This window comes from Anser cygnoides, chromosome 10 (assembly GCF_040182565.1).
Source record: "Anser cygnoides isolate HZ-2024a breed goose chromosome 10, Taihu_goose_T2T_genome, whole genome shotgun sequence".
NCBI classification, from domain to species: domain Eukaryota; kingdom Metazoa; phylum Chordata; class Aves; order Anseriformes; family Anatidae; genus Anser; species Anser cygnoides.
The window spans coordinates 6169031-6193297 of record NC_089882.1 but is presented as its reverse complement, the minus strand read 5'-3'; the positions used below and the strand labels follow the sequence as shown (position 1 = coordinate 6193297).

The following is a 24267-nucleotide window of genomic DNA, read 5'->3' as shown; positions in this document are numbered from 1 at the left end:
CTGACGCTTTTACAGCAGAAGGAAAAATCTTGTCTTGAATCAGTTCTCTGCTCAGAAAGGAAATGGGACTGATAGGCTGCTTGGGTATCAGGGGGGTGAAGGCAGGAAATACGATGTGAGAGGACGAGTCCTCTTTTTGATTTAGAACGTTCTTTGTAATGTCAGAAAATGAGCACACTGAGAAAGCCCTCACTTAGGCCATATGCTTGTTTGAATAAAAAATATTAACGCATAATGCTGCTGGGGAAGCCTGGAGTGATATTATTCTTCCTTTATGAACCCAAAATGACTTCTGTCTGGGCCTCTGTGAAAAACGAATGTACTTTTAATTTATAATAGAATCCAGGGATGGAATAGAATTCAGGAGTTAGTCCTTCTTTCCTTGTGGCATATAAACTTGGGAAAAAAAAGAAGAAAGTATTTATTTATTTTTTGGAGTAGGGAATATATGGCAGTTACCTCTGAGTCCTCGGTTCTAAGATAAATGTTGAGAGAAAACTGAGAACACAATTTGGTGCCTTGGCAATACTACCAGCATAAATTCCTTCCTACAGACTATTTACATTAGCAGCTTGTTGTGAACTCGGGTGTTTCGCTGTTTTTTGTCTTGTTTATTCGGTACAAATCACCAACCAGTCAGTTGTAGATCATATAAGTTTAGATGAGGAGTTCCTGATTTAAATTCAGAGCACATTTTATGGACATAGAAACCCAGAAGGCTGCCTTGATGGCTTTCTTACTTCAGGCATTCCTGCTGCAGTCAATGAAACAGTGCCTTTGTGGTCTTTTAAAGCATATCTATCAAAAGGCAAACAAAAAAGCAACTAGCCAGTTGAGTCCCTGTTAGCACTTTGACCTTACCATTGATCATAGTCGCTACAATTTGAACAAGAACCTTTAGTGGTTTTTAAGAAATACTATTAGGCTACAGAGACTTTTCTAATGTTCATCTCCCCGTGTTACTGAGCTGATCACCTTTTGCCATCAAGTACTATATCAATGTCAAAATTATTAATGTTGTGGTTTAGGCCATATTAACGTCTGGCTACTGAAGTGCATGTGTTTAAACTGTTTTCAGCTCAACTGGTTGACCTTCTAATGGAGGCAATGCAATTTATCCACAATACTAAATTTCCTAAAAGATAGATTTTGAAAAGACACTGCCAGAAAATACTCATTTGTTCTACATTTTCCCTTAAGACTGAAATCTATATTGTATTTGTTTTTATTTAAGGAAAAAAAAAACCGTGTTTGTAAAGGAAAGCCTTGAACAGGGTTTGTTTTACTGGCACGTTGATTTTGTCCTGACTTCTATTTGGGTTTGTATACAGAGATGAATTACTACCAGATCTGCAGAATTTGAAGGCAGCTTGCAAACTGTTTGTGAGGACTGAGGCCTTGATCCTGCAAACATTTTTACAGAAGGGAACAACTTCATGCTCATAGAATGACCGAACCTTGCTCCCATTGAAGCTGTTGATAAATGTATTGCTGATTTAAACAGGACTACAGATAGGTCAGCATCACTCACTCTGACAGCATCCTTAGCCGGACCAGGATCTAAGAAATCAGTAGTGCAAGCAAGCTAGGAGTAAACTGTTCACTTACTGATAATCATGAATGCATTATCTGGATCAGACATTGCTGGCAGTATATAGAAGTAATGAGACACTTTACTGCTATTTATTATAAACAAATAAAAGCATCTCAGCATCTGCTAAAGTTGCAGCACTAGTTGCAGAAATAAAGCCAACAATTTGTGTTGTACTCCGAACGGCTGGGGACAGGTTATTAAAATTAAGAATGAGAAAACTGAAAATGAACTTCTGGTGGGATATGGAAGTACTAAAAACACAAGTGATTTTTAAAAATTTGGTAGGAAAATGGACTTGCATGCTTTCGTGTCTGGTTCTTTTATTATCTATAGTTTTATATGTATCCTTATGTAACTTTTGTAATGAAAAAGGGAGGAACAGGTTAGTATAGTGTCAGATCTATTCTGGTCTTGTCTTGTAAACTTAAAATACTTTTCAATAGTATGATCAAGAACATGTTTCTCAGCTAGGGAATATTTAAGGGAAACTCACAGATTTTTACTGTGAGTGTGTGGAATAGGTCCTGCCATTCTGCGAACTTGCAAAGTCTTTGAGATTTTTGGAAAGTCTAAATCTGTATAGTTATACAGAATTTAACTGATGGAATTAATGAATTCATTATTTCAGTTTGTTAGCTGAAGATCTGTCTCAGCACTCCATAGCACAGTTGAATACATTGCTAAAGGTATCAGTATGGTTTGCAGTCTGCAAAGTAACTGGGGAGTAATGTTACTACAAATAACTGCTTTAAAATGTCTCTTCACTTATATAAAGATATAAAGACCATTTACTTTCAGTAAATGAAATGGTTACTAAACATGAAGTACCTCCAGTTCTAACTCATCTCGGTCCATTTCTTGATGAATTCCTCCCATGTAGTCATTTGGATCATAGTACTCATGCACTGATGGATGGCTGGAAAAAAAAAAAAAGAAATGTTTTAGGATAGCACTCAACACTTTAGCTAGGATAATAATCCCTTCCAAGCTTATAGCAAGTCGTCAGGAAACAGACTAACGACTAAACCAAGAAGTTGCATGTGGTTAATTATATATACTATATAACTTTTATACCAATAAACGCATTAGAGAAAACTGTATTATAAGAAGTATCTAAAACATTTGACACCTGATGATGAATGAGAAACTTGTAAGGAGTCTTAACAGTTGCTTAGTGATTTTTCTCCAAATATAGAGCTGACATGGGGAAAAAATATAGAGAGAATGGTGGCAAAACAGGATAAATGGGTATGAGGTGACACAGCCAAGTGGGCAGATATTTGCCAGGGTGCAACTGGATTATTTGTGAGCTCAGGTTATTTACAGAGGTGCACATAGAATCATCCTTGCCTGCCTGCTTGGTATTTTTTCTTTGCCTCAAAGAGACAAAATTGTATCAAATCAAGTATTATAAAAATAATTTGCCACCCAACTATTTGGATTTAAATCAACAGCATTTGTTGATTGACTTGAATGCAACAGGCTGTGCATAATGATTTAAATAGTACTTAAATATGCACCACTCTTTTCATGCTGCCATTCACTATTGGCGTGATGCTTTTTACAACTTGAGCTCTCCGACAGCTTCACTATCTACACTTTGCAAGTTTAAGCAGTGTAATTCTTTTGTGATCACTCTTTTATATGCTGCAATTTTATATCTCCCTTTAATTCTCTGTTAACTAGATACATGTTTCTGTGTAAGTGAGAGGCTATTTAAGTAACAGCATCTGCTAAGTGGTTAAGTTACCCAAGTTGTTCTTTGCAGGCTACATTTCTTTAAATGGAATTTGGAAAAAAATTACAGGAAATGTTAAGAAAGCTTTAGGCACATCCCATAAACCTGCATTACTTTTTGTTTGCTTGCACATGCTGGGTAAGAGCATGCTTTAAAAGCTGTCTGACTGCCCTGGGATGTAGGGATGGCAGTGAGGCAGGCTGCGTGGTTAAGACCAACACCTAGAGCTCAAAGTGAGGCCAGCATTTGGAACCTGTGTCTAATGATCATGGGGCAATATGAAGCTACTTGACAGGACTGAGCTGGTATTATGCATGCATGTTGCAACCTAAATGATTTCTCATGAATTAATCTTTGCCATGTTCCTAATGTGCTTGGTTTCACAGCTGGAAAGTCACAGGTAGCTGACAAGGTACCGAAAACCCGTCCTGCAAATATGTCCGGGGGTCTGCAGGGTAGGTGCTCCAAGAATAAGTGTCCTCTCCGCAGTGCCCTAAGCTGCACTGCCTGTTCTCTGCAAACAAGCTCAAGTCTAGCCTTTTGTCACGCGTTTCTACTAATACATGCAGCTGTACTTGAATTTTCAATGGGCTGGGAATAGGTGGCAATGCAGTAATGCGATTGAACCACCTTTCAAGTAATCAGCGCTGGGAGTCATGAAAGGAATACACGCTGCACACAGCGGCTCAGTTCCCGGCTGAACGTGAGGATGTTAACATGCCATAAAAGTCACCCAGGAGCAGCACAGGGTCGGTGCCTGTTTGTAGTCAGATCCTATTTCCTAGGAGCACTGACAGCGATGTCCGGAGGGGCGTGCTGGGGTGTGTTTGTGTGCTGCTGCTCACAGCTCAGGCTCCCGGTGGGGCTCCTGTTCAGAGCCAGGACGTGCACGGCTCACAGTCTGCCACACACAACAACTGAGATGTTGAGAATCTTTTCAATTACTTTTGACTTTGTGGAGGTATGTGGCAAGACAACAGGCAATTTGCATGGATTCCTTGGGGAGCTGTTTTCCTCTGGAACAGCATGTGAGGGCGTGGTGTGTGTGCGCCAGGAGATAATTGTCATTTTTATTTGTACGTACAAAAGCATCAAGCTACCATTAACAATAATTAAAATTTGATTCTAAAACATCCATGACAGCACTGGTAAGTAATTTTAGTCCTAGAAAATAATTTATTTGAGTAACATCGCTGCAGGGTTATAATAAAGTAATTAATACACTGGAACAGAATGTAGCGACTCTTAGCATTACACAATTTATGGCAGCCATAAAAAATAAAGTTAAAACATAAGCAACCCAAAGAGGCAGTGAGAGGAATTACAAGAAGCAATAACTTTATCCATCAAACGCCAACAAAAAATGAGCTTTATGAGGCCGTGTTGTGACTCAGTGGCACTACTCATGTGAGTAATGGCTGGCTAATGTGTGGAAAAAGTGAAAATGTTTTGAGTTATGGCTCAGTGGTGCATCAATCCTGGCTACTTCTGGGAGTACACGATCACCAGCAAGTAAAGGTGAGTTTGCGCACTGCTTCTAACATGCCACGTTAAGGAATGCAAGGATTTTCAAGTGCTTCATGAACCGTTACTTACTCTTCAGGTAGGAGGTACGGGTCCAGCACAGAGACAGGTGGTGTAGGTGAGCCCATCTTGCTTAGAGCCATGATGTGTTCAAAAGTGATATCCGTCTGTGTGCCCACATCTACCAGCTGGGACTCATGAGGAGTGAAGATCTTGGCGCGTGGGGATCTCCTCAGGACCTGCACCACAATGGGCTCCTTGGCGGTTTTGAACGCTTCCACTGCCTGCTCATGTGTTGCCTTAGATAAATCCTTCCCATTGACCTATGGGAGAGAAGAGAGCAAAACACGGAGAGAAACAGTCAGCAAGTGGAGGATAGCTTTGTCAGTTCTGTTAGTTTAAAAGGCTCAGCTTTATCTAAACTTACATTCAGCAAGTACTAGGAACTATTTATGCAATGTTATGCATCTCTCTTTTTCCCTTGTCACAGGAATGGCTTAACAAATCCTGTGCTCTGCTTTTTGTTTTAATTGGTAGATTTTACTGGGCACGCTCTTTGAGCTAAAGTACAGACCGACAACCCGTTTGTTTCTTGCAGATTAGAAATCCCTCAGCCCTTGCTCAAACAAAACATGTTATTGATTCTCCTGTATTTTTTCTTTTAAATTACTATTGTTATTTTTTAAAAATCATTTAACCTTGTTACAGAACTGTTGGGATAAGAATCGCAATTACAGAGTCAGGTTATCAGTGTGTACCAGTGCATGATAAACACCTTTTCAGATGAAATGTGATAGTGGTACCCAGTGTCACTACAATAAAACCTGCATTGTAGGGTGGGCTTGGACATCATACTGCGAGAGGCAATACAAAAAATAAGAAAGACCCAATCATGGATGCTTTTTCAAAATCACTTTTTGTCTCTGTAGCTTGGCCATTTCCCATCCGCAGGTCTTACCACCATTACCTGGTTGAGTGAACACTCACACAAAACAGAACACCTTTACCAAGCAGCCTGAGAGACCCAACCCAGAAGTACCAATGCTAGGCATGCCAGATTCTGGAAGATGGGGGTCTGAGACGAGAATTTGAACACAGACCGCTCGTATTTCAAAGCGGTAGTGAAGGTCCTGTTCATTGCACCAAAACCCAGATCAGGTCACAGCTGCAAATGCTTGGCAAGCAAAGAGATCTTTCCTGATCCAGATCCAGATTCCTGATCCAGACAGAGGTCCTGAGCACTATGCCACACCAGCTTCTAGAATATGATTTAAAACTCTAAACCAAATATCCTGCTGCTGGTATCTTTGCTTGTATCAGAGAGCACTTAGTTCACACTGTGCTCTGCCACGTTTAGTCCCATTACAGTAAGTGGGACCGCTCACAGAGTACCATTACCCAGTGCACTAACTGAATTTAGCCCACACTTAATGTATTGCTTGCAGCAAGAAGCTGGGCAATAATAAAGGGGGTTAACTTGAGTGCAGAATCGATTGAAAAGGCTAAATTCCTTCTGAATTACCTTGTGCACGTAACACTTATTATGCTGTCATCTTTGGTTTATCTTAGAGGGGCGATGACACCAGTTTTTTTGTTGAGCCAGCTGAGAAGGGGAGGTGTTAGCATTGCATTTGCATCACACAAACAGTCGTATTGACCGCAATCGCTCACAGTAACGCACAGCATGTAAAGTTTGGCCTGGTCAAATTAAACATCATTAACTTGCCCAATTGAGCAGATTACTTTAAAACAATTTGTACAGCTGTAAAATTAAGTTCAGCGTAATGTTTTCTCTTGAAAAAGGAAATGCTGATTATGGTTCCAGTTTTATTATTTGCCACAAATTAAATGTAGCACATTTTACTGTGTGCATCCTAATTATTTGGTACAACTAAATACAACAAGCAATCAAAGGAAAAGAATCTAAATTGCAGCAAGCATAATGCTTTCCAGAAATGTGCTAAGAATAACTCTTGAGCAAGAAACTTTTCATGTGAGCTGCTTTCTATGTCTTTATGTTAAATGCTGGTAAACTCATGCAAAGGATAGCTTCCAGGTTATCCCCTGGTGTTGTAACTGACTTGGATTATGTGCCTTTTAGTACAGGCCCGTTAAGAATCCTTAGGGCACTTCATTGCAGCAGATCCAAGGACTGGTACCCCTTTGTGCTTTCATATGTGGTTGTTATTTAAATAGTCAGACTTCAAAATCAGATTGATATAATGTAGCGAAGAGGCGGTAGTTGGACTGTATCATAAATTGTTACTATAGGAGTTCTTTCCAAGTATTTCTCTGATATATGGCAGCATCCTCATCATGCTGGCAAGCAATTCTCTGGCCAGGAGCCATGCACACAACGAATGGTTTCTGGTCAGTCTGAGGATCCCTTATAAAAGAGACTGATTTCTTAACTCAGACTGGGTAGAATCCTCTCAACTCTGCAGGTTTCTGTTTTCATCTGCAGTCGTAGCCAGGGTGGTGGACTGCTGACCTAACAGGCGTATCGAGAACTGCGCTAACAAAGTCAGAGGTAGTGGCTGCACAGAGCTATCGCTCCTAGCCGTTTGGGTTCTGAATGGAGAGTGATGGAAGAGGAAGCAGTGACGGACAAGTATGTTTTAAAGCAATCTGCAATAGGGAATTTACACTGTTTATGCATAGGCCCTTAAAAACGTGGATAACGGAAACTAGTAATTCTCAAGTCTGCTTATGTGTACATGGCTAAGTTGCTTTTTGGTCCAGAAAAGGCAGCAGGTGTTGGTATGCGATTTCTAGTGGCACAACAATCTTGACAAATATCTCAATGGCCTGATTTCGATGTCTGTGTGGAATTAGCCCTCGTGGTTACTTTTGAGTTCTTCTGAAACTTCAGCAACTAGATCATACTGATAAAGGTGTTTTGCTGCTATCCGGAAGATTTGTCGCAATTGACAAATAATTATTCCTGGTGCTTAAAAGCCACTGAATATATGAATATATCTGTACAGTTTCACTTTGTTAAAAAAGTGGTTCTGTAATCATAAACGTTATTCCTAATGCTGCTGAATTATACTCAGCAAAATTCTTCCTTATAAATAGTTACATCTGAAATAACACAGAAGGAAAAAATCCATGCATATGAATGCTTCAGAAGACTGCCAAAAACCTACAAATATGCATAATTTCTTAAGAACCTTACATGCCATGTGACAGAGACAATGGGATCTTTCATGGCAAAAAAAGATGGATAAATTAACTTGTCTGAAATGTTGAAATGCTTAGCTTTTGGGCCTTCTTTGCATTGGAATTAAATTGAATATGGAGAAAGCTGCAGTTAAACTCAAGTGTAAGGAATGGACCTTGATGAAATTTGTGATGGAGCCAGACAGTAGGCTCAACAACTGCGTGAGATGCAGAGATAGATAATGTGAATTAAGACTACGCACTGAAGAAGGAAGGGAGGATAGACTTTTTAAAATAGAAATTATGTGATGATTATGCACTAGAACATTTATAGTGTATGCTCTATTTTGTACTGTTCTGTACAAGAGTAGGCTGCAGAGGGCATGCTAGCTAAAATCTGCATTGTAAAGGCAGCAAGAAATCTATAGATACACACGGCATAATCCTGTCTGGAAGGTCAGCATCTCCTAGAAGTTTTCTTTCAACACTTGGAATGACAATAAAATAGTCATTTAGTCATTGAGTTCCATTTGATGATCACTAAAGTCAGTGGGAGCTTTGCCTTTGCAATGCGTTAAGCGCTGACTGAAGCAAAGTACTACAGCAAAACAAAGCAAAATGTTACAAAGCCAAGTAAGCCACCAGCATTCGACAGGCATGGCCAAAGTCTGACAGTGTAAAGGAAAATGCTGTCAAGGTCCATTACAGTACACATGATGTATATTTGTAATCAAGAAAGGAGATCTGATAAACAAGATGCAACAAAGGAGACCTGACAAATACAAATGTCACACCAGCCAAACAAATGGAAATGGCGTTGCAAACTCTCATTTCAGTCATGGGGCTTTTATCAATTTCTATTTCCAAGAAGTAAATTGTGATAAAAAATAAACACTAATTCATAAAAGGAAAAAAAAAAAAAGATGTCAATATGCTATATCTGGCCCAAACCAGAAGCAGCTGATGATCTTAACTGTAAGGTTGAACCCTAAGCATCAGAACAGCACATGACAGGAGATGTGAAAGCAACAAGTATAATGCAACTGTACTTCAAGATCAAACTTCTAAGAGCCATGAAAAAGGCTAGAAATTTTTGAATGCTACCTTGGAGGAGATAAATGCATCACAATGTGCAGTAGGACTTTGCTGGCTGTAGTCTTGGTAAGACCCAAGGGGATTCCTGAGTGTTTTCAAATCTCTGTTGCTTGGGTAACTACTTATTTAATAGTTTGTCAGCTACAAGATTCATGAACGCACATCATCCAATGTTGGATGCAAACATAGCACTCTCGTGGAGTGTGGGACACTAGACAGAGTATAGATGGCCACTAGTGCTGTTTTGTCGGGGGGGTAAAGCAGGCTAGTTGCTACTTGGTTGATGGCAGACATAAACTGGGGGCTTCCTAGGTATATCAAAATGCGCCACTTGTTTATATAGACAACCAGTTCTTATTTTATTTTTCTGATATAATGCTTATGAAAAAAAAAAAAAACAAACAGCTTTTATTCTTTTTCTTTTCCTGTGATAGAATCTACACCCCTGGGTTATTTACACAAGAAAAATGTTTAAGGCGACATGTTCTTGAAAATGATTCCCCGTTTTCCCCCTTTCAGCCACAAGGACACCATGGCCATGAGCGGCTGGGAGCTGTGCAGACCTGAAGAGACAATGCGAGGGCTCCACGACAGGGCCATGCCAGAAGGAGATCTGCAGAGGTGAATGAGGCCGGACACTCAGAGAATGCAGGTAAGGAGCCTTGCACTCTAGCATGTACAAATACCAGTTACAATAGTATAGATGAAGTAGCTCTGGATGTTGGCAAGTAGTAGTTAACTGAAAGGTGAGAAAGCCAGAAAATCTCTTAGTATAAGAGTTTACTGGTATACTTAAAATTATTTCGTACCTCACTTTTGCTTAAATAATGTGTAATGTTTGTTGGGTTTTGGAGTTATACTATGGAAACTAGAAAGGTTTCTGTAACAGAAGAGTATTTTTCCATCCATCAAGTTAGACTGATTTTTATGGGTTTAATGTCATGAATGGCAAACATTTGTATGCATTGTACAGCTTGTTGGTTCTTTGCTTCACAAATGTCACAGAAGAAAACTTTTTTGCTTAAGAATGAGTAAGCAGCTTTTCTTTGTAGAAATTCATGCAAATCCTTGGGAAGTGCACTATAAAAATGCTAGTTCTGTTAAACTACAGACGTCTGTGTTCCATTTAAAACGCTCTTTATGGTCTGATTCACTTCTTTAGCAAGTTCTTAAGAAGTCTGCATATTAAGAAAAAGCAGCAGAACTTTAAAGATTTTATAGAAACTAGAGCAGCAAAAAGCCTATTTTCTAAACCTCCTTTTCCTCAGGAATTGGAAAAGGAAGGTTCAAAATATAGGTTAATTCTTCTTGCGGCTCCATCTAATCCCTCTTTTATTTCCCTCATATGGACAGTCTCTCCTTTTCAAAAAAAAAAAAGAATTATATTGTTTAGTAATAGACTGTTTCCATGTGTGTGCATTTCCCCTCTGCCTTGTGAGCCATCCATGACAAAATAGTTAAGACCAAAGAAAAATTCTTTACTTAAGAGTACAGAATACATTTGTTCTCTGAACTGTTAACTTCCAAATGGAAAATCTTGGGAAAAAGACCATTGAAATAAAGGAATTTTTATTCTGTTAGTAATTAGCACATTTACAAATTAACGCTACAGCACCAGTACTGCACGCTGCATACTGAACTGTGCCTGCTTCTGGTTGGACTCTCAGGCTCTGCTCCTATGTATCACAACTCAAAATAAAACCACAGGGAAATTTTATCAATTGCTTCAATGAAAACAGTTTTAGACCATTGCTGAGGTGTCTGAAACTCTTGGACTTTCTCTACATACAAAGTTTACTTGGAGCCCTTTTTCTTAAATATGCATTTATCTTGTTAAATGATCTTATATGAGGGCAGAAATACTTTAACGTCTTTTGTCACCATTAAAAATGCAATCTTTTGCCTATCTGTTCATGGCATAATAGCCCTGGTCAGTATAAAACACGGAGACAAGTTTACAGGCCCTTCCTTTTCAATGCCTCTTTCTGCCATCTCAGTCGCATGACCCAGAGGGAGCCAATCAATTATATTTATGAGCGAGGTACAAATGACAGCCGTAAATACTCATGACTTGCTAATGAGCAGAATTCAGTGACTGCAATTACCCATTTTCTCTCATTCTCTGGATTTGCCCATGGTTGTGGCAAACATGGGCAAATGTTCAAAGAACTATGCTTGTGCAGTGCTGTTACTTGGAAATGCTGCTTCCCTCCTCAAACGTGCTTTCACAGGAGGCAAAAACTACATCTGTGCACTTGTCTAGTACAGCAAATTACACCTTTTTTGTGAATGAGAATTTCCTTCTAAAAAAAACTGTGCGCTTCTATATTTACATTTAAAACACAGACTCCCGTAACAAGGGTCCCCATGCAGGTACAAGACCCAGAGGTGTCTGACTGATGTCCCGGGTTGTCTCCTGTCATTCCAGCACAACCTAATTGCAGTCAGCACGCGTGTATACCAAGTATATTGCACAATGATAGTAAAGCATTAATCTGATTACATTTTAATGTTGCACAGATTTCAGCTCAGAGTAACGTAAGAAACCAGTTGTGTTACTGAATCAGGTCAAAAGTCCCTGTAGACCAGTAACTTTTCCCCAACAGTGGCATGTTGAGGGTGCTTTGAGAACCATGTAAAGTGTACACGGAGGGACCTTTCCCCTGCTATGTCCTCCCAGTGTCTACAGCTATTAGTGTAGCAATTAAAAATACCTCAGTTAAAATCAGAGTAGTGCAAGCTAGCATATAGCTTAGGCCTTAAAATAACACTAACATTATTTTATTAGCGTATCAGAATATGCAAGCACAGAACAAAAAGCAGTGCCTCCTCTGGAGAGCCTGCTCTGAGCAACAAGTCACAAGGAGCATTGTGCGGATGAGAAGATGAAACACAAAACAAGTCAGTGTTTTACCCAAAGTCACCAGAGTACACCAGAACCAAAACCTGCACTCTGAAATTAAAGAGACCCTGCTTGAGAACATTCAGATTGTCAGCGTTCCCATTTCTGCACTGCTGCTGACCATTTGTAGTTTCTGAGTCCATCCTCCCACTCCCCCCCCTTCTTCCACGAATGTCCCACTGATGTAAGACAGGGCAAGGAGCACTTGAGGATAGCTCTGAAGAGAGCTGTCTTGAGGTTGCTTATCTTGTTATGGAAGTTGCTGCCAGGATGAGATGGAAAAAATGCCCAGTGCCGCTATCTGGGAACCCAGCAGGAGTGACAGATCCATCTGGGGGCAGCTGGGGGCCTGCTCTTTCAGTGGCTACCTGGTGTCTGCAGGGCAGGCTTTGTAATCTTGTGCCATCTGCCTACAGAGGCAGAGCCGTGCGTTCAGCTGAGAACACAAACCTCCGAAGCCGCAGTGTAGGTTTAAGTCCCACCACCAACAACTCACCTCTGCCCTTTCAGTCCATGCTGCTTGACCATGACCTAGAACTTCCGTAGTGTGCTACTAGTGTATGGAAGAAAAACACCTCAAATTTCCTTTATTTGGCTAAAATTGACAGCAGTTATACAGCTACAGTGAGGTCAAGTACAAGGGCTTCTGTTGCACCCTGCAAGCAAGTCTGCTAAATTCAACAAGGCTTTCTTATCAGCTGTGATCTTTTAATGTTTGGATGCTAAATTTCTCAGAAATGGTGCTGTTAGGTCTAATTCAGTCAGTGTAAATGAACGTGATCCATGAAAATGCATAAGCCAAGTGCTGGTTTAGTCTGACCGTGCAGTTCGCCTTTCTGTGAAGCATTTCATTTCTCAAGTGTTCCCAAGGAGTCTGATGGTGCTGTTTGGAAAATGCTACTGAGCACAGCTAAGGTGGTGTCTTGGGGTAAAGCCAGGTGAAATTTCAGCAATTAGAAATGAAATCAGCAAGTGCCCAGGTCCTGTGCCAGTGGAGCATGTGTCCCATCACCTCCAACAAGGCCGTGTCCAGAGTTATCATCTTGCTTCAATAGTCACTGTTTAGAGACCACTGAAGGGCTGTATATGTACATATACAGGGAAGTATAAGCATATTTTACATTATTTATTCTGCCACCTTCCCGTCAAATGCCTGCGTGGCTACCTGCTTCGGGAGGACTAGCTGGCTCTGCCTCCACGTACCCGCCCAGTCTCTGAGAGGAACAGTCCCATTTCTGTAAAAATGTAGAGTTGTACTGTCCTAGTGAAAATGAAGCATGACCTTTTGTTTCATTATTAATGAACACAACAAAACACATTTATTGAATCTGCACTTCTTCATGACTCCATATGTTTCCTCTTTCCCAGCCCATGCCTGACATGTGACAGTAAGGCACAGAACGATTGTCCCTGGTGCCTTCTCCCTTGTGGTTTCTTGCCACCTGCTTCATAGCATTAAACAGATGTATAAGTGTAAAGCATTACAAAACCCATCTCTTCAATCATTTATCACTTAATAATAATAAAAAAATCTAAATAGAGCTATGCTGTGGTTAAGCATTTTATCTGCTAAATGTAACGAAGAAAGGCACTGTAGATTTCAGGAAGATTATGTAGCAGTAAGATATTTCAGGTGCACAGTAGGTCAAATTCACCGTTTATATCACAGGCATTTTGTTTATTTCTTATCGCGTCTTGTTTATGTTCCTTTAATGATCAAAATATTCCTCTAATATGCAATAAAGAGTATCTTCCAGAGAAATCCTAACAGAGGCATTGCATTATTCATCGTCAAGTGAAGAGGAAAATTTCAATTGCCAGTTTCTGGTAAATGTCTAATTAAGAAAGGGGACTTCTGAGCCACAGACAGGCGCCACAATCATTAAAGGGCAGTTTTCTGAAGATTATGAGTCTCCAGTCTGTCAAGCAGAGTTTTTCTACAGCTGAACTAATTCAGCAGTAGAAAACCCTGTCTAGAACAAAGCCCTTGGAATTAACATCTTGTTTAAGCAAACACATGCCTACTTTGAAGTAAGTGTGATAGGTTCACAACTGTTATTGAGGTCAAGTTTAATGGTAGCAAAGTGACAGAATATAACTTCAACACTATCCTTAATTTCAGCTGCAGTACAGAAAGTGTACGTACAGAGTACTTGAAGCCATACCGTGTATTTCAAGTAGACCAGTTTACTATAGTTGGCACAACCAGTTCAGTTTTAACGTTGAAAACCACTGAAATGTAGCCTGGATAATTCTCTGGCTGTGCAATTAAATCTGAGGGTGTGAAAAGCATATGTACAGATGCAATTATTTTTGTTTCCTGAATCTTACAGTTGTTATTAGGATTTTCTTTGAGACGGGTAGTTGCTTTGGCAGGCTCCAGTTTGGCTCTGATTTGGGATATCATCATAGCTCAGTGAGGTTGAAGTCTCGTTAGACTGTGTCCTTGAATCAGTCTTTCTTAACAACTGATTGCTTTAGTTTAATTTTTGCAATTCCAAGTGTGTGAGTGGAATTGTAATGGCAAAGGGAGCTGCATCAGTGATAGCTCAGTGCAACTGCCTTGTGTCTTAGTGCTGCTGAAGGAAGTCTCCTTGCAAGTGCTGCTGCTGGATGCTGCTGCTGAAATACAGTGTTGGTTATTTCTTCACCACTACCATCTTCTCATTAGCACAGCAATTTGACCTTAGTGTTTATATTACTTTGGCCACATAATATCTTAGTCATGTTTAAAGGACAAACCCAGTTTGCCCGCTATTGTTATTACCAATGCTGTTGTCCACTTGTCTCAGATTTGTGCCAGGCCAAGAGCATGTGAGCAGAGCTTTCAAGCTACTGAAACACTAAAAGGTCATTGCATCAACTGTTTATTTATATATGAACTTTAGTATTTGTGGAAGGTGCCAGCTCAACAATCACGGAGGCAGAAGTCTTCTGACCTCAGATCATTTGAAGCAAGGGCAGTGGCAATGTGAGCTTGTTTCCTGCCAGTGTTTCTATCCTTATTCTGCAGGGACAGCCTGGAGGAAGGATTTGGTCACCGTGCTCACTTAACCCATGATTTCTCAGCTGGAATTGTCAGTTTTGATGGGCTGTTTTTATGACACCCTCCCACCCTGAGAACTGGATGAACTCCATCATCTTGAATCCCAGGGAACACCTTTAAACACTGCCTGTCCAACTAGAGGCATGTGAGTTAAAATCCTAAGTCTTTATCCGTGGAAATGTTAAGTGTTTATTTAGGAAATGATTTTGCTGTGTGCTTACCTCCCAAACTGTGTGTAAATGCGTGCTTAAGGTGAAATAGGTACTCAGAAAATTGAGGTCCTAATCACTGTTTTTTATTTTACAAACTCTAAAGCTCTGCCTCAGACAACTCACTCTTCTGTAAGTTTCCTTCAGTGGGATTACTTCCTGTTCCCCAAGGAATTTCCCTACAAAGGGAACAGCCCTTATTTCTGCTACTGTTTGTATCTGAGCTAAAGACATTGACAAAGGCCAACTGGAAAACTGGTCTCAAACACCTTCCTGATTCTGTGGTTTCACTCTTAAGAAAATTCTTTCCCCTTCTCTACTTTCACAAACTTAAAAATGTTCTGAAGAAAATTCCCATTTAACTAGAAAACCAAACTCTCATGGCACATAATCACTTCATATGCTGCATGCAACTGGGAAGTGAACCTCAGGATACGTCGCCGATACACGCGCTTAGCGCAGTGACGCTCTTCTGCACTAGGAATCCAAGCTGCCCCAGTCCCCTTTGTGTTCGCAATACAAAGCATTGATATGCACGGCTACAATAGCCTTTAATGACTAGGTGTCTTAATTTGCTTTTTATTATGTGATTAAAGGTCCAATAAGGTATGTGTTCAACAAGAGGGAAGACCATTGTTCTGCATCATTAAGCTCACAGCAGCCCAAAAAGAAATTGTAGGCAATGTGCCAAAGCCCTTAATGAAGAGGATCTCTTTGAATTATCTATGGATGAGGAAGGGATAAAGCCTGAGCCCTGGTATATTTGATCCTCTTTGTGCTCTCTGTTATGAGGACTTACGGAGCCAGACGTACCAGACCTTCTGGAATTGTAATTTATTGAAGCATTATTTTCCCAGCCACACTAAAGCTCTTGGCCTAATAGAGAAAGTGCAGTTATGTACTATTATTAATTCTTGCAAGTGTTTTCTGAATTCCTACACCTTGCAGTCATTAACCTTTTAAAAATAAGGCTAAGAGGATTTATCTGTAACAATGCTCAGTATTTCCTAGAACCAAATTATGTAGATTTTTTCTACATCAGACTTGGAAAAAAGCTTCTTTTAGTTTTCTCCGGAACAGCAATATCAGCGTATCCCATGATGTTAGGGTTACATGGATGATACGGAATAAAACCTACTGTAAGAGGTATTTATGACTGCTAACATGTTTTAAAACTTTCATCTCTTATATCCTGTTATTTTAAATGAAGATGATGCTTCATCTCCTTTACCATTAAATTTTTACCAATTGTTCTTAAGTTGTATGAGGATGCTTTCTGTAGTTACAGTGACATTTAATTATCTGGACATAATCCCTAAGCTATAGCATTCCCTCCCACCTATCTTGTGAGACAGAGAAATCAAAGTAGTACTCTGTTAAAGTAATTTTGCACAATAATTTATATTTTGGAATAATCAGGGATTATAGTCTTAAATAATTCAGATTTTCCTATGTTAGAAATCCTGATTTTAAAGGATTACATGCACCTTTCACTTCTGTGGGAGCTGAGGGTACTCCGACCATGTTTCCCCAAGGGCTCTCTCTCTCTCCTCTCTCTTTCTCATGCTTAACGTTAATCGCTGCTGCTGTGCACTGAGCCACCTCCGCTGCAGAAACGAGGCTGCAGGACTTTGCAGGTTGGTTTCTAAATCCAAACTCCTGCCAGGGAGCTGCACCTGCAGTCAGCACCAGATAGTTTAGCCATCTCAGATATCACTAGGACTGTTCCTGCGATGGATTTTAAGGGCACGTATTTAAAGAATGGTGCCCTGCATCTGTTAGGAGATGTTAGTAACTTCCAAAGGTTCCCTGCTTCCTTCATTTCGCAACAGAACTTGTGCAAGCTTCCTAAACAATTAAAATATTCATAATTTGTTACTGTCTCTGCTCTGGTTGCTGCACTTCTGAATGTGATTCACTGATAGTCATCAAACCCAGACTGCATGAAAACTTGGTGACCTTGGGGGCTAAGTGACTATTCCAACAGCCCCAGCAGGATCCGAACGGAGGGCTCACACAAACGCTAACTGGCACCAAGTCTGCTATTGTGGGCAGCATCTGAAGCCCGTTCCCAGTACGGAGCCATGTCCGAGAAATCTGATTATCTCTCTCTAAAATTCTTGCCATCGTCACATGCATAGCAGCTTAGCAAGTGGAAGTGAGTCAGTATAAATAGAAATGACAGTAAGCGTGTCTTCCGATTTGTTCTCACAAGTATTTTTTTCCCTTCCACAAAGCAACAGTGTCCTTCGGGTGAGTGAGCGAGAATTAGATCAAAACTGCGTGTTTAAAATTTAATCACTTCCCTACCAGCATTACACACAAAACACATATATTATTCACTGTGTTGTCAGTGACATCAGGATCTGTGATCAAACGCAGGTAGCACGGCGAAGAGCCCCGGGTTTCGCCGCGCAGCGATGCTGAGCAATACCCTCTGCCGGCAAGCGGAAAACATGACAGCGCTGGGATGTGTCACCCGCCTCAGTCCTCGTGTCACTTGGTAATTGTCACACACTCTAACCCACATTAGGAATGGCACAGTAGTGAAGTGCACTTCGAGAGAGCTGGGTGTTTTCTGCTTGTCTGGAGCGTTCAACTTGCTTCAATCTTCAGAGGTTTACTACCTGCCTATGTTTATTTCAGGAGACCAGTAAGCATATGTCCCTTAAATACCTGGCCATCACTTTACTTGGTTCCATCACGCTTTTTGGGTCCAAATTATATTTAGATGTGACAGAATAAGAAATTACAGAAAGAAACCCCGAAACATAGGAAATGGGGTTTCTGTAACAAAAGTTGGTGTGTTACCACACTTTTTGAAAACTTATCAGATGCTTCATCACAGAATCACAGATTATCCCGAGCTGGAAGGGACCCACAAGGATCATCAAGTCCAACTCCTGGGTCCCCAGAGGACCACCCAGATCAGATCTGTAGTGTATTAGTTTTAATCTGCTGTCAATTCTAGCTGTTTGTTAGCTGATATTTCTACACACAGAGGTGCAAGAACTGGACATTAAAACTTACCCTGACAGGAGCAGTCCCTTAAAGACTGGATTCAGCACTGAATGAAGGCATCGCACAGAAAGAAGTGCCTATGTGTACTTGTAAACAGAGACAAAACCTTTTGAGCATTAATCATTGCCCATGTCTTTCCTAACTTGTTCAAAGAGTGTGTGACCAAGCCATGACCCTTGTCAAGAAATTTTACTAATGCATGCTAGAGAAATAAAGCAGTGTCCTATTTCATGCCACAAAGTTTTGTGAAGTTTGACATATAATAGCATGCATTTACATATTTGATGTTCTGCAAGTGTAAATGGGAAGGTAAAAACATAATAATTATCTCACACATATCAAATAAGGCAACAGACACTTTCATTTCCATTTGTATAAGCACTTTTTGCTATTCCATTTTCCCTGTCATCAACAGTGGTCACAAGCCTAACAGAGAACATTTGCTTTTAGAAATGAAATCTAATGCTTTACCTGACAAACTTCATACAGTAATTTGTACTGTTCTTCTTGCTTCTGCAGAGTGCACAAACTGCATCCCATGTTTAAACAAGTGGCAGAAATAATCTTCCTTATTCAGCAGTGCAGCCACAGAAGTCTGTTAACAAGCATGCATGCAGATATCCTTTGGAACACCCAGGTGAGTCGGCTGGCCTGGAACAGTTCACAGTGCTATCGCGCAGGGTGCTGCGCAGCAACTGTGCTCTTTTCTTTAGAGCTTTCCCTCTTCCCTGGCAGTACACAACACTCCCTCTGCTGCTCCACTCCGGCTGCTGTGCTGTGCTCCAATGCGCACGCTATATACTGCTCCTCATGCATATTAATCAGCTCTCATTGACTATTCATAACAGACAGTGATACAGAAGCTATAATTGCCAACTATGACAGCTGAAATTTCTCTAATTAACAGGCAAGTGCTTCAGTAGCAGGCATAATAAAAGACACTAACAATTTTGTAAACCATTTTGTAGCAATTACAAATAAACATGACTACATTTTACCATGGTCCCTCAGGATAATTCTTAACATATTTAAGCAGACTAGAAGTACGTTTTAAATGTAAGTCACAATGCAATGAATCTAATAGCACAGAACTCGGCAGTGGCTGTGGCAGAGTTGAATATGCCCAGTAGCATTTATTTTTCTCTCATACTGCGGTGGCATCTGAGAGGCTCAGTTTTGTAGCAGGAGATGACTGAACTAGGAATTTACCAAACACAACACAGAAAGGCCATCTCTATCCCTAAAGCCTATGCACAGCCTCAGGACTTTGCTACAAAGCAATAGAGATGTTACTGGTGGATGTATGTGGATTTAGAAGAAAAAAAGAGAGCCTTAGATTAATAGTTACAGGTTAGCTTTAGAGTAAATTTATATCAACTGAAAAATGGCTATCCATGCTGCTGACTTTCTCTATCTGAAGAGTACAAATGACAGGTCTGCATATTATTTGTCTTATTAAGTATCTAAATGTTACCAGATTATAAAAAAGATAGACAATAAGTGTGGTATGTGTGATTGTTCAGTATTTGAGTGCCTCGATCCTCATTATAACGGCGCCATAGATGTAAAAGGATAAAAGAGCAGTGAACTGCCTAACGAACTAGAAAAGTACTCACAAGTGTAAGCTTTATGGATATTTCCCAGTCTGTAGAAAACACTACATTGTCTTATGAGTCGGATGGACCATACTGTTTCATTTTTTTTTAAACGTTCAGAAAACATGCATTTTTATAATCCTTATTTCAATCTACTCTGCTATGAAGAAATGATGAAGCCAGAATAGCACAAGAATGAGACAAAGAGTATAAATTCAGACATGGGTGTTTATGGCAGAGGGCCTGGATCTCAGACTGTGGTTGTCTACCTGATTTCTAACTGTTGGCTTAGCACATTTCTGTAAATGACAACGGAGATTTTGTGTGAGGACACGTGCAGCTTTATGTCCCAACGATCCATAGGTATCTTGCTATTGCTACAATTGCCCTCACTCTCAATTTGCATTGAAATGATCAGCTACTGAAATGCAGTTTAGGCTGTGCTAGACTTGACTAACTAGAGACTGTGCCAGGAAGGATCCTAGACATCCTTGCACTCTAGAAAGTGTTTTGGTAGCAGCCTTCCCACCTCAGGGAAACAAAGAAGGGAAACATCGGAAAGCAGCTGAGGACTCCAGGCCTGTGCTGTGACTGGGATGTTTCTCACACGAGGTTCCTGATGCAATAACTTCCAAGGTTAGAGCAAGACAGAGGTTGCCCAGATCCTGCTGCTGGCCCTCTGTGCTGGAGAAGGATTCAGGCTCCTGCTGTTAGATATACTTCTGTTCAGCTACATACTAAGGGCTTTCTCAAAGTTGGTCTACAGCCAGCAACTGTGGATTTCAAACAACTGGAAGGCTCCTGCATAAGGGAATTAGTGCTCCCTAAAAGCAGAAAAAATAACGATAACTGAATAAAGAAAATAAGGACCCTAGCATAATTGCAAAGAAGTTTATGGCTTTGATTAGATAACTTTTGGTTATGCAATTTGACAAAGTAACTTAAGGTCAAATTTTCAAAGATGTTGCCTATGTTTTTTTTTTTTTTTTCCATGCAATTTTGTTTCTTCTTAAATACTAGTTGCTATTTAAATGTTAAACTGTAGTTCAGGTGGCTGGGTTCAGTCAGGAGTTTTTCTCAGAAACAGCATGTAGCTGGATACGTTAAGAAATAAAACAAACACGCATGATACCTCAATTGCAATTTCAATTGAAATGCACTCTATTATTATTTTTCTGTGGTGATGTAATGGGCTATAAGAGATAATGTTCCATTGTATCTAGTAAATGCCACTGAGACCAGTAATAATCTGTTTGCAGAAAGATTCGTCTGATTCAAAAAGATAATCTGTACATCAGGCCAGGAGAGCAAGTCCAGCAGAAGACTGTTTTGATGACCGTGTGGAGCTCTCCCCTGTAAGTGATGCTTCGGGTTCTTCAGCTAACAGAGCAAGCACGTTGCTGAGCAGCAAGCAGGGTGGCTCAGTGGTGTGGCTGGCTTTGTTGCACTGTTGCTCTGGTAAATAAGCCAGCCTGACAGTCAGGCCAGCATTTAGCTCAACAAAGATGTTTTTCATTATCGAAATCTAATTCATGTTTCTCTGTTCATCTCATAGACAGAAATCGTGGCACTGCCTCATGTTAGTGTAGCCTAGTTTTTTATGGTACTTTGCCAAACTTCTAACATTTGGGCTGAAAACTTCTATTCTGGGCATTGGCCAAGGCAGATTTTTGCTTCAGCCGTAGTGCTTTAGTCATTTCCAAGAGTAAGAGTACAGAAAGAAATACATTGCCTGCCCATGTTAAGAAATTCTGGATACGTTTCCTTTGAGAAGGTTTTAGTATCGATGTAATTTGAAACAAGAACTTGAAGTCTGGCACAGGGATGGTTTGTGTTGTCCTTGTTGAAAGCTGCTAAATTTGGTCAGCTTTTCAGCTGCCGCACCGTGCATGTTCTCGGCAAAAAAGTTGCTACAACTTTTCAGTTTAACTTTTATGAGACTTCTTCGATGATGAACCAACTCTACAGAAAACGCCAGGAGGTACAAAGAGGCCCTGGCACTGCAGTTCCCTTTCCTAATTGCTCTTCGTGATGTTCAGGAGCTGACACCAAAACCACAAAAGGTCTTTTCGGTGTCCCTCACGGCTGGACCCAGGCAGCCTGACAGAGCCACATGAACTGCACAAGGTGGGTGCAGGTGCTTTATAACATACATAACTGGGCACGTCTGGGGGTTACAGAAAACCAGTAAACACGTGCTGTATGCAATGGAGGTAAACTGGCCTCCTTTGGTTTGTCCGGATGAGGCAGCCTGTCACTGGATCTGTCATCTGCGTTAACGACGTGTCATGTGTGGTCTCGCCAGTGTGCCACAGATAATGAGCTTAACAAAATGGGGATGCAGAGGGGACGTCTTATATCACATACAATATAAATATTACAGTGGTCCCAGCTGAACCCGAGCAATCCAGACTGAATGGGAAGTTAGCAAGCCAGCTGACTAGGAACAATAGTAAATAGCCTCTGAATGCGCAGGGTGCCAGGAAGAGCTTTCATTAGCATTTATCTAGATTACTTGCTCCCTGACTGATTACATGTGCCCAGTGCTGCAAAATCCTTTTTACCACGATACCTGGCGCTAGCTATCAGGCATTTGCCTTGGTGTCTAAGAGCCAGTTTCCAAGGAACTGGGGACAGCAAGCATCCCGAGTGCCTGGCCCAGCAGGAGCGGCGGGGTGTCCTCAGCGGGGTGCGGGTGGCGGCCGGGAGGGAATCCTGTCCCAGCATACAGACCCGTTTTGCTTTTTGCGTTTGTCTTAGCTGCAACCTGCAATCCCTCAGCTCATAACGACAAACCTAGTTTAAATTTTGCTACTTAAATGTTTGATTTATTTTTTAATTAAGCCTGTCAGGTGTTGGCAGGTAAAGGGAACGCACAAAGCCTGTGCACTTGAGGTGCTCTGTCTGCACGGGTTGGTGAATCAGAATAAAGAGGGAAATAAAGCGCTCACGGGGGACCGGCACCCTGGAGGGGAACATTATGAGGGAACTCAAAGGCTAAAAAGCACTCTCTGCCAGCTTTTCAAGGGTAAGGACTTACGCTGCCAAGTGCTGGCTCCTAGACAGCAGTTCCCACCAGCAAGAATAAACTCACGTCCTTTGTGCGAGGAGCAGATGGCACATAGCTACTCCCCAGATCTGGGCAAACACCAAGCCGTTGCACTCAGTTCTGGGAGTTCCTAATGTTTGAGCGGTTGACTGCAATATTAGTAATGGTTTGGCATTGTTTATTTTGTTTCTTTAAATGCAAGTTGGCTTTGTTAGCATGTAGTAACTATTTAACATTGTGTTTTTGTACATATACTTAGCAAATTCTGTTTCAACAAATGATTCCTATTTAAGCAGTGTGATTGTGGAAATGTTTGCTAAATGTATCAATACTTTAATTACTTTTCTTATTTTTACAAATATTTAAGACTTGAGAGAAGCAAAGGCTAGGAAAGAGAACAGCTGTGACTTTATAAATAATTCTCGCATTCACGTGTTATATAAACAGAAGTCAGGAAACTGTACGGATTCTGATTACATAGGGTGGTGTGAAAGAAAACTGTTTCTGCTACACAACTGGACTTTAAAGCAAGTATCTGGAAATTTTCAAAGAGTTTTAGGGTGCTTTTTAATTATAGCCACTGGGTTACCTCTATTAAAGCTTGAGTGCCTTTTTGTTGAGAATGTGTTGAAGTTCTGTTTCCCTGTGTTTATTTGCAAATTTTAAATACCACAATCCACTGATAGCTGTGAAGTGTTTGATTCTTAATACTACATTTAATTAACGTGGATCTACTTTAAAAACACCTTTCTAAGAAGTCCTTTGTTGAATACTTGAAAGCAGACTAGGATTTTCGATGGCATTGTGCAGGCACAAAAATTGAATACATACTCAAAATGTAATAGCAAAAAGATCTCAATTCTGCAACGCTTTGCATATGGGCATAGCAATCTGCCCATGCACTGGAAGCTTCAAGACTGGAGCCAAAATATTTAAACTAAAACATACCACAAGAGAGGATGTGAAAGCAAATGTAAAACGTTGGCTTTATTCCCATCAGTTAATGTTGATGTCTTGAGATCCTTATTTGCTCCACTTAGCTTCTCTGAAAGAGTTCCAATTCTCAGAAGTAACTTAAATGAAATGATATTTATTGTTAAACCATTGAAAGAACTGTTCTGTCCTCTAAGCTCTTTAAAGAGTCTGATATCTTCTTAATTCATGCCACTTGAGAAAAACAGTAACGTTACAGAAAAATTAGAGCAACATCACTGTAGGCACTGCAAGGCCAGCACATATGAGAACGCTACCGTCTTAATTCAGTCTTTCATGAAGCAGAAATGATGACGTCAGAACAGGGTAAATAACTGTTTAATATGCCACTGAGACCTC

General features: G+C 40.5%; 1 protein-coding gene and 1 long non-coding RNA gene across 9 annotated transcripts in view; one reads left to right on the top strand and one right to left on the bottom strand.

Moving 5' to 3' along the window:
- Positions 1-24267, bottom strand: part of PDZRN3 (PDZ domain containing ring finger 3) — a 133567-nt gene that overhangs the window by 11819 nt on the left and 97481 nt on the right. The window contains exons 1-3 of one of the 2 annotated variants that reach the window (XM_013180271.3): positions 18763-18901; positions 4929-5179; positions 2423-2510 (exon numbers count right to left, since the gene is read on the bottom strand). In XM_013180271.3, coding sequence (XP_013035725.2) covers positions 2423-2510; positions 4929-5179; positions 18763-18831 — 408 coding nt within the window. In that variant the 5' untranslated portion in view covers positions 18832-18901. Of the gene's footprint in view, positions 1-2422; positions 2511-4928; positions 5180-18762; positions 18902-24267 lie in introns of those variants that run through there. The other variant, XM_048074362.2, reaches the window with a different exon arrangement.
- The window catches only part of LOC106035457 (uncharacterized), a 132023-nt gene that overhangs the window by 72984 nt on the left and 34772 nt on the right, over positions 1-24267 (top strand). For 6 of the 7 annotated variants that reach the window (XR_010833941.1, XR_010833939.1, XR_010833944.1 and 3 more), the window contains 6 exons: positions 9633-9765; positions 15029-15206; positions 17653-17773; positions 18811-18928; positions 21146-21241; positions 21926-22013. This is a non-coding gene — a long non-coding RNA (uncharacterized lncRNA). The remainder of the gene's footprint in view (positions 1-9632; positions 9766-15028; positions 15207-17652; positions 17774-18810; positions 18929-21145; positions 21242-21925; positions 22014-24267) is intronic. The other variant, XR_010833943.1, reaches the window with a different exon arrangement.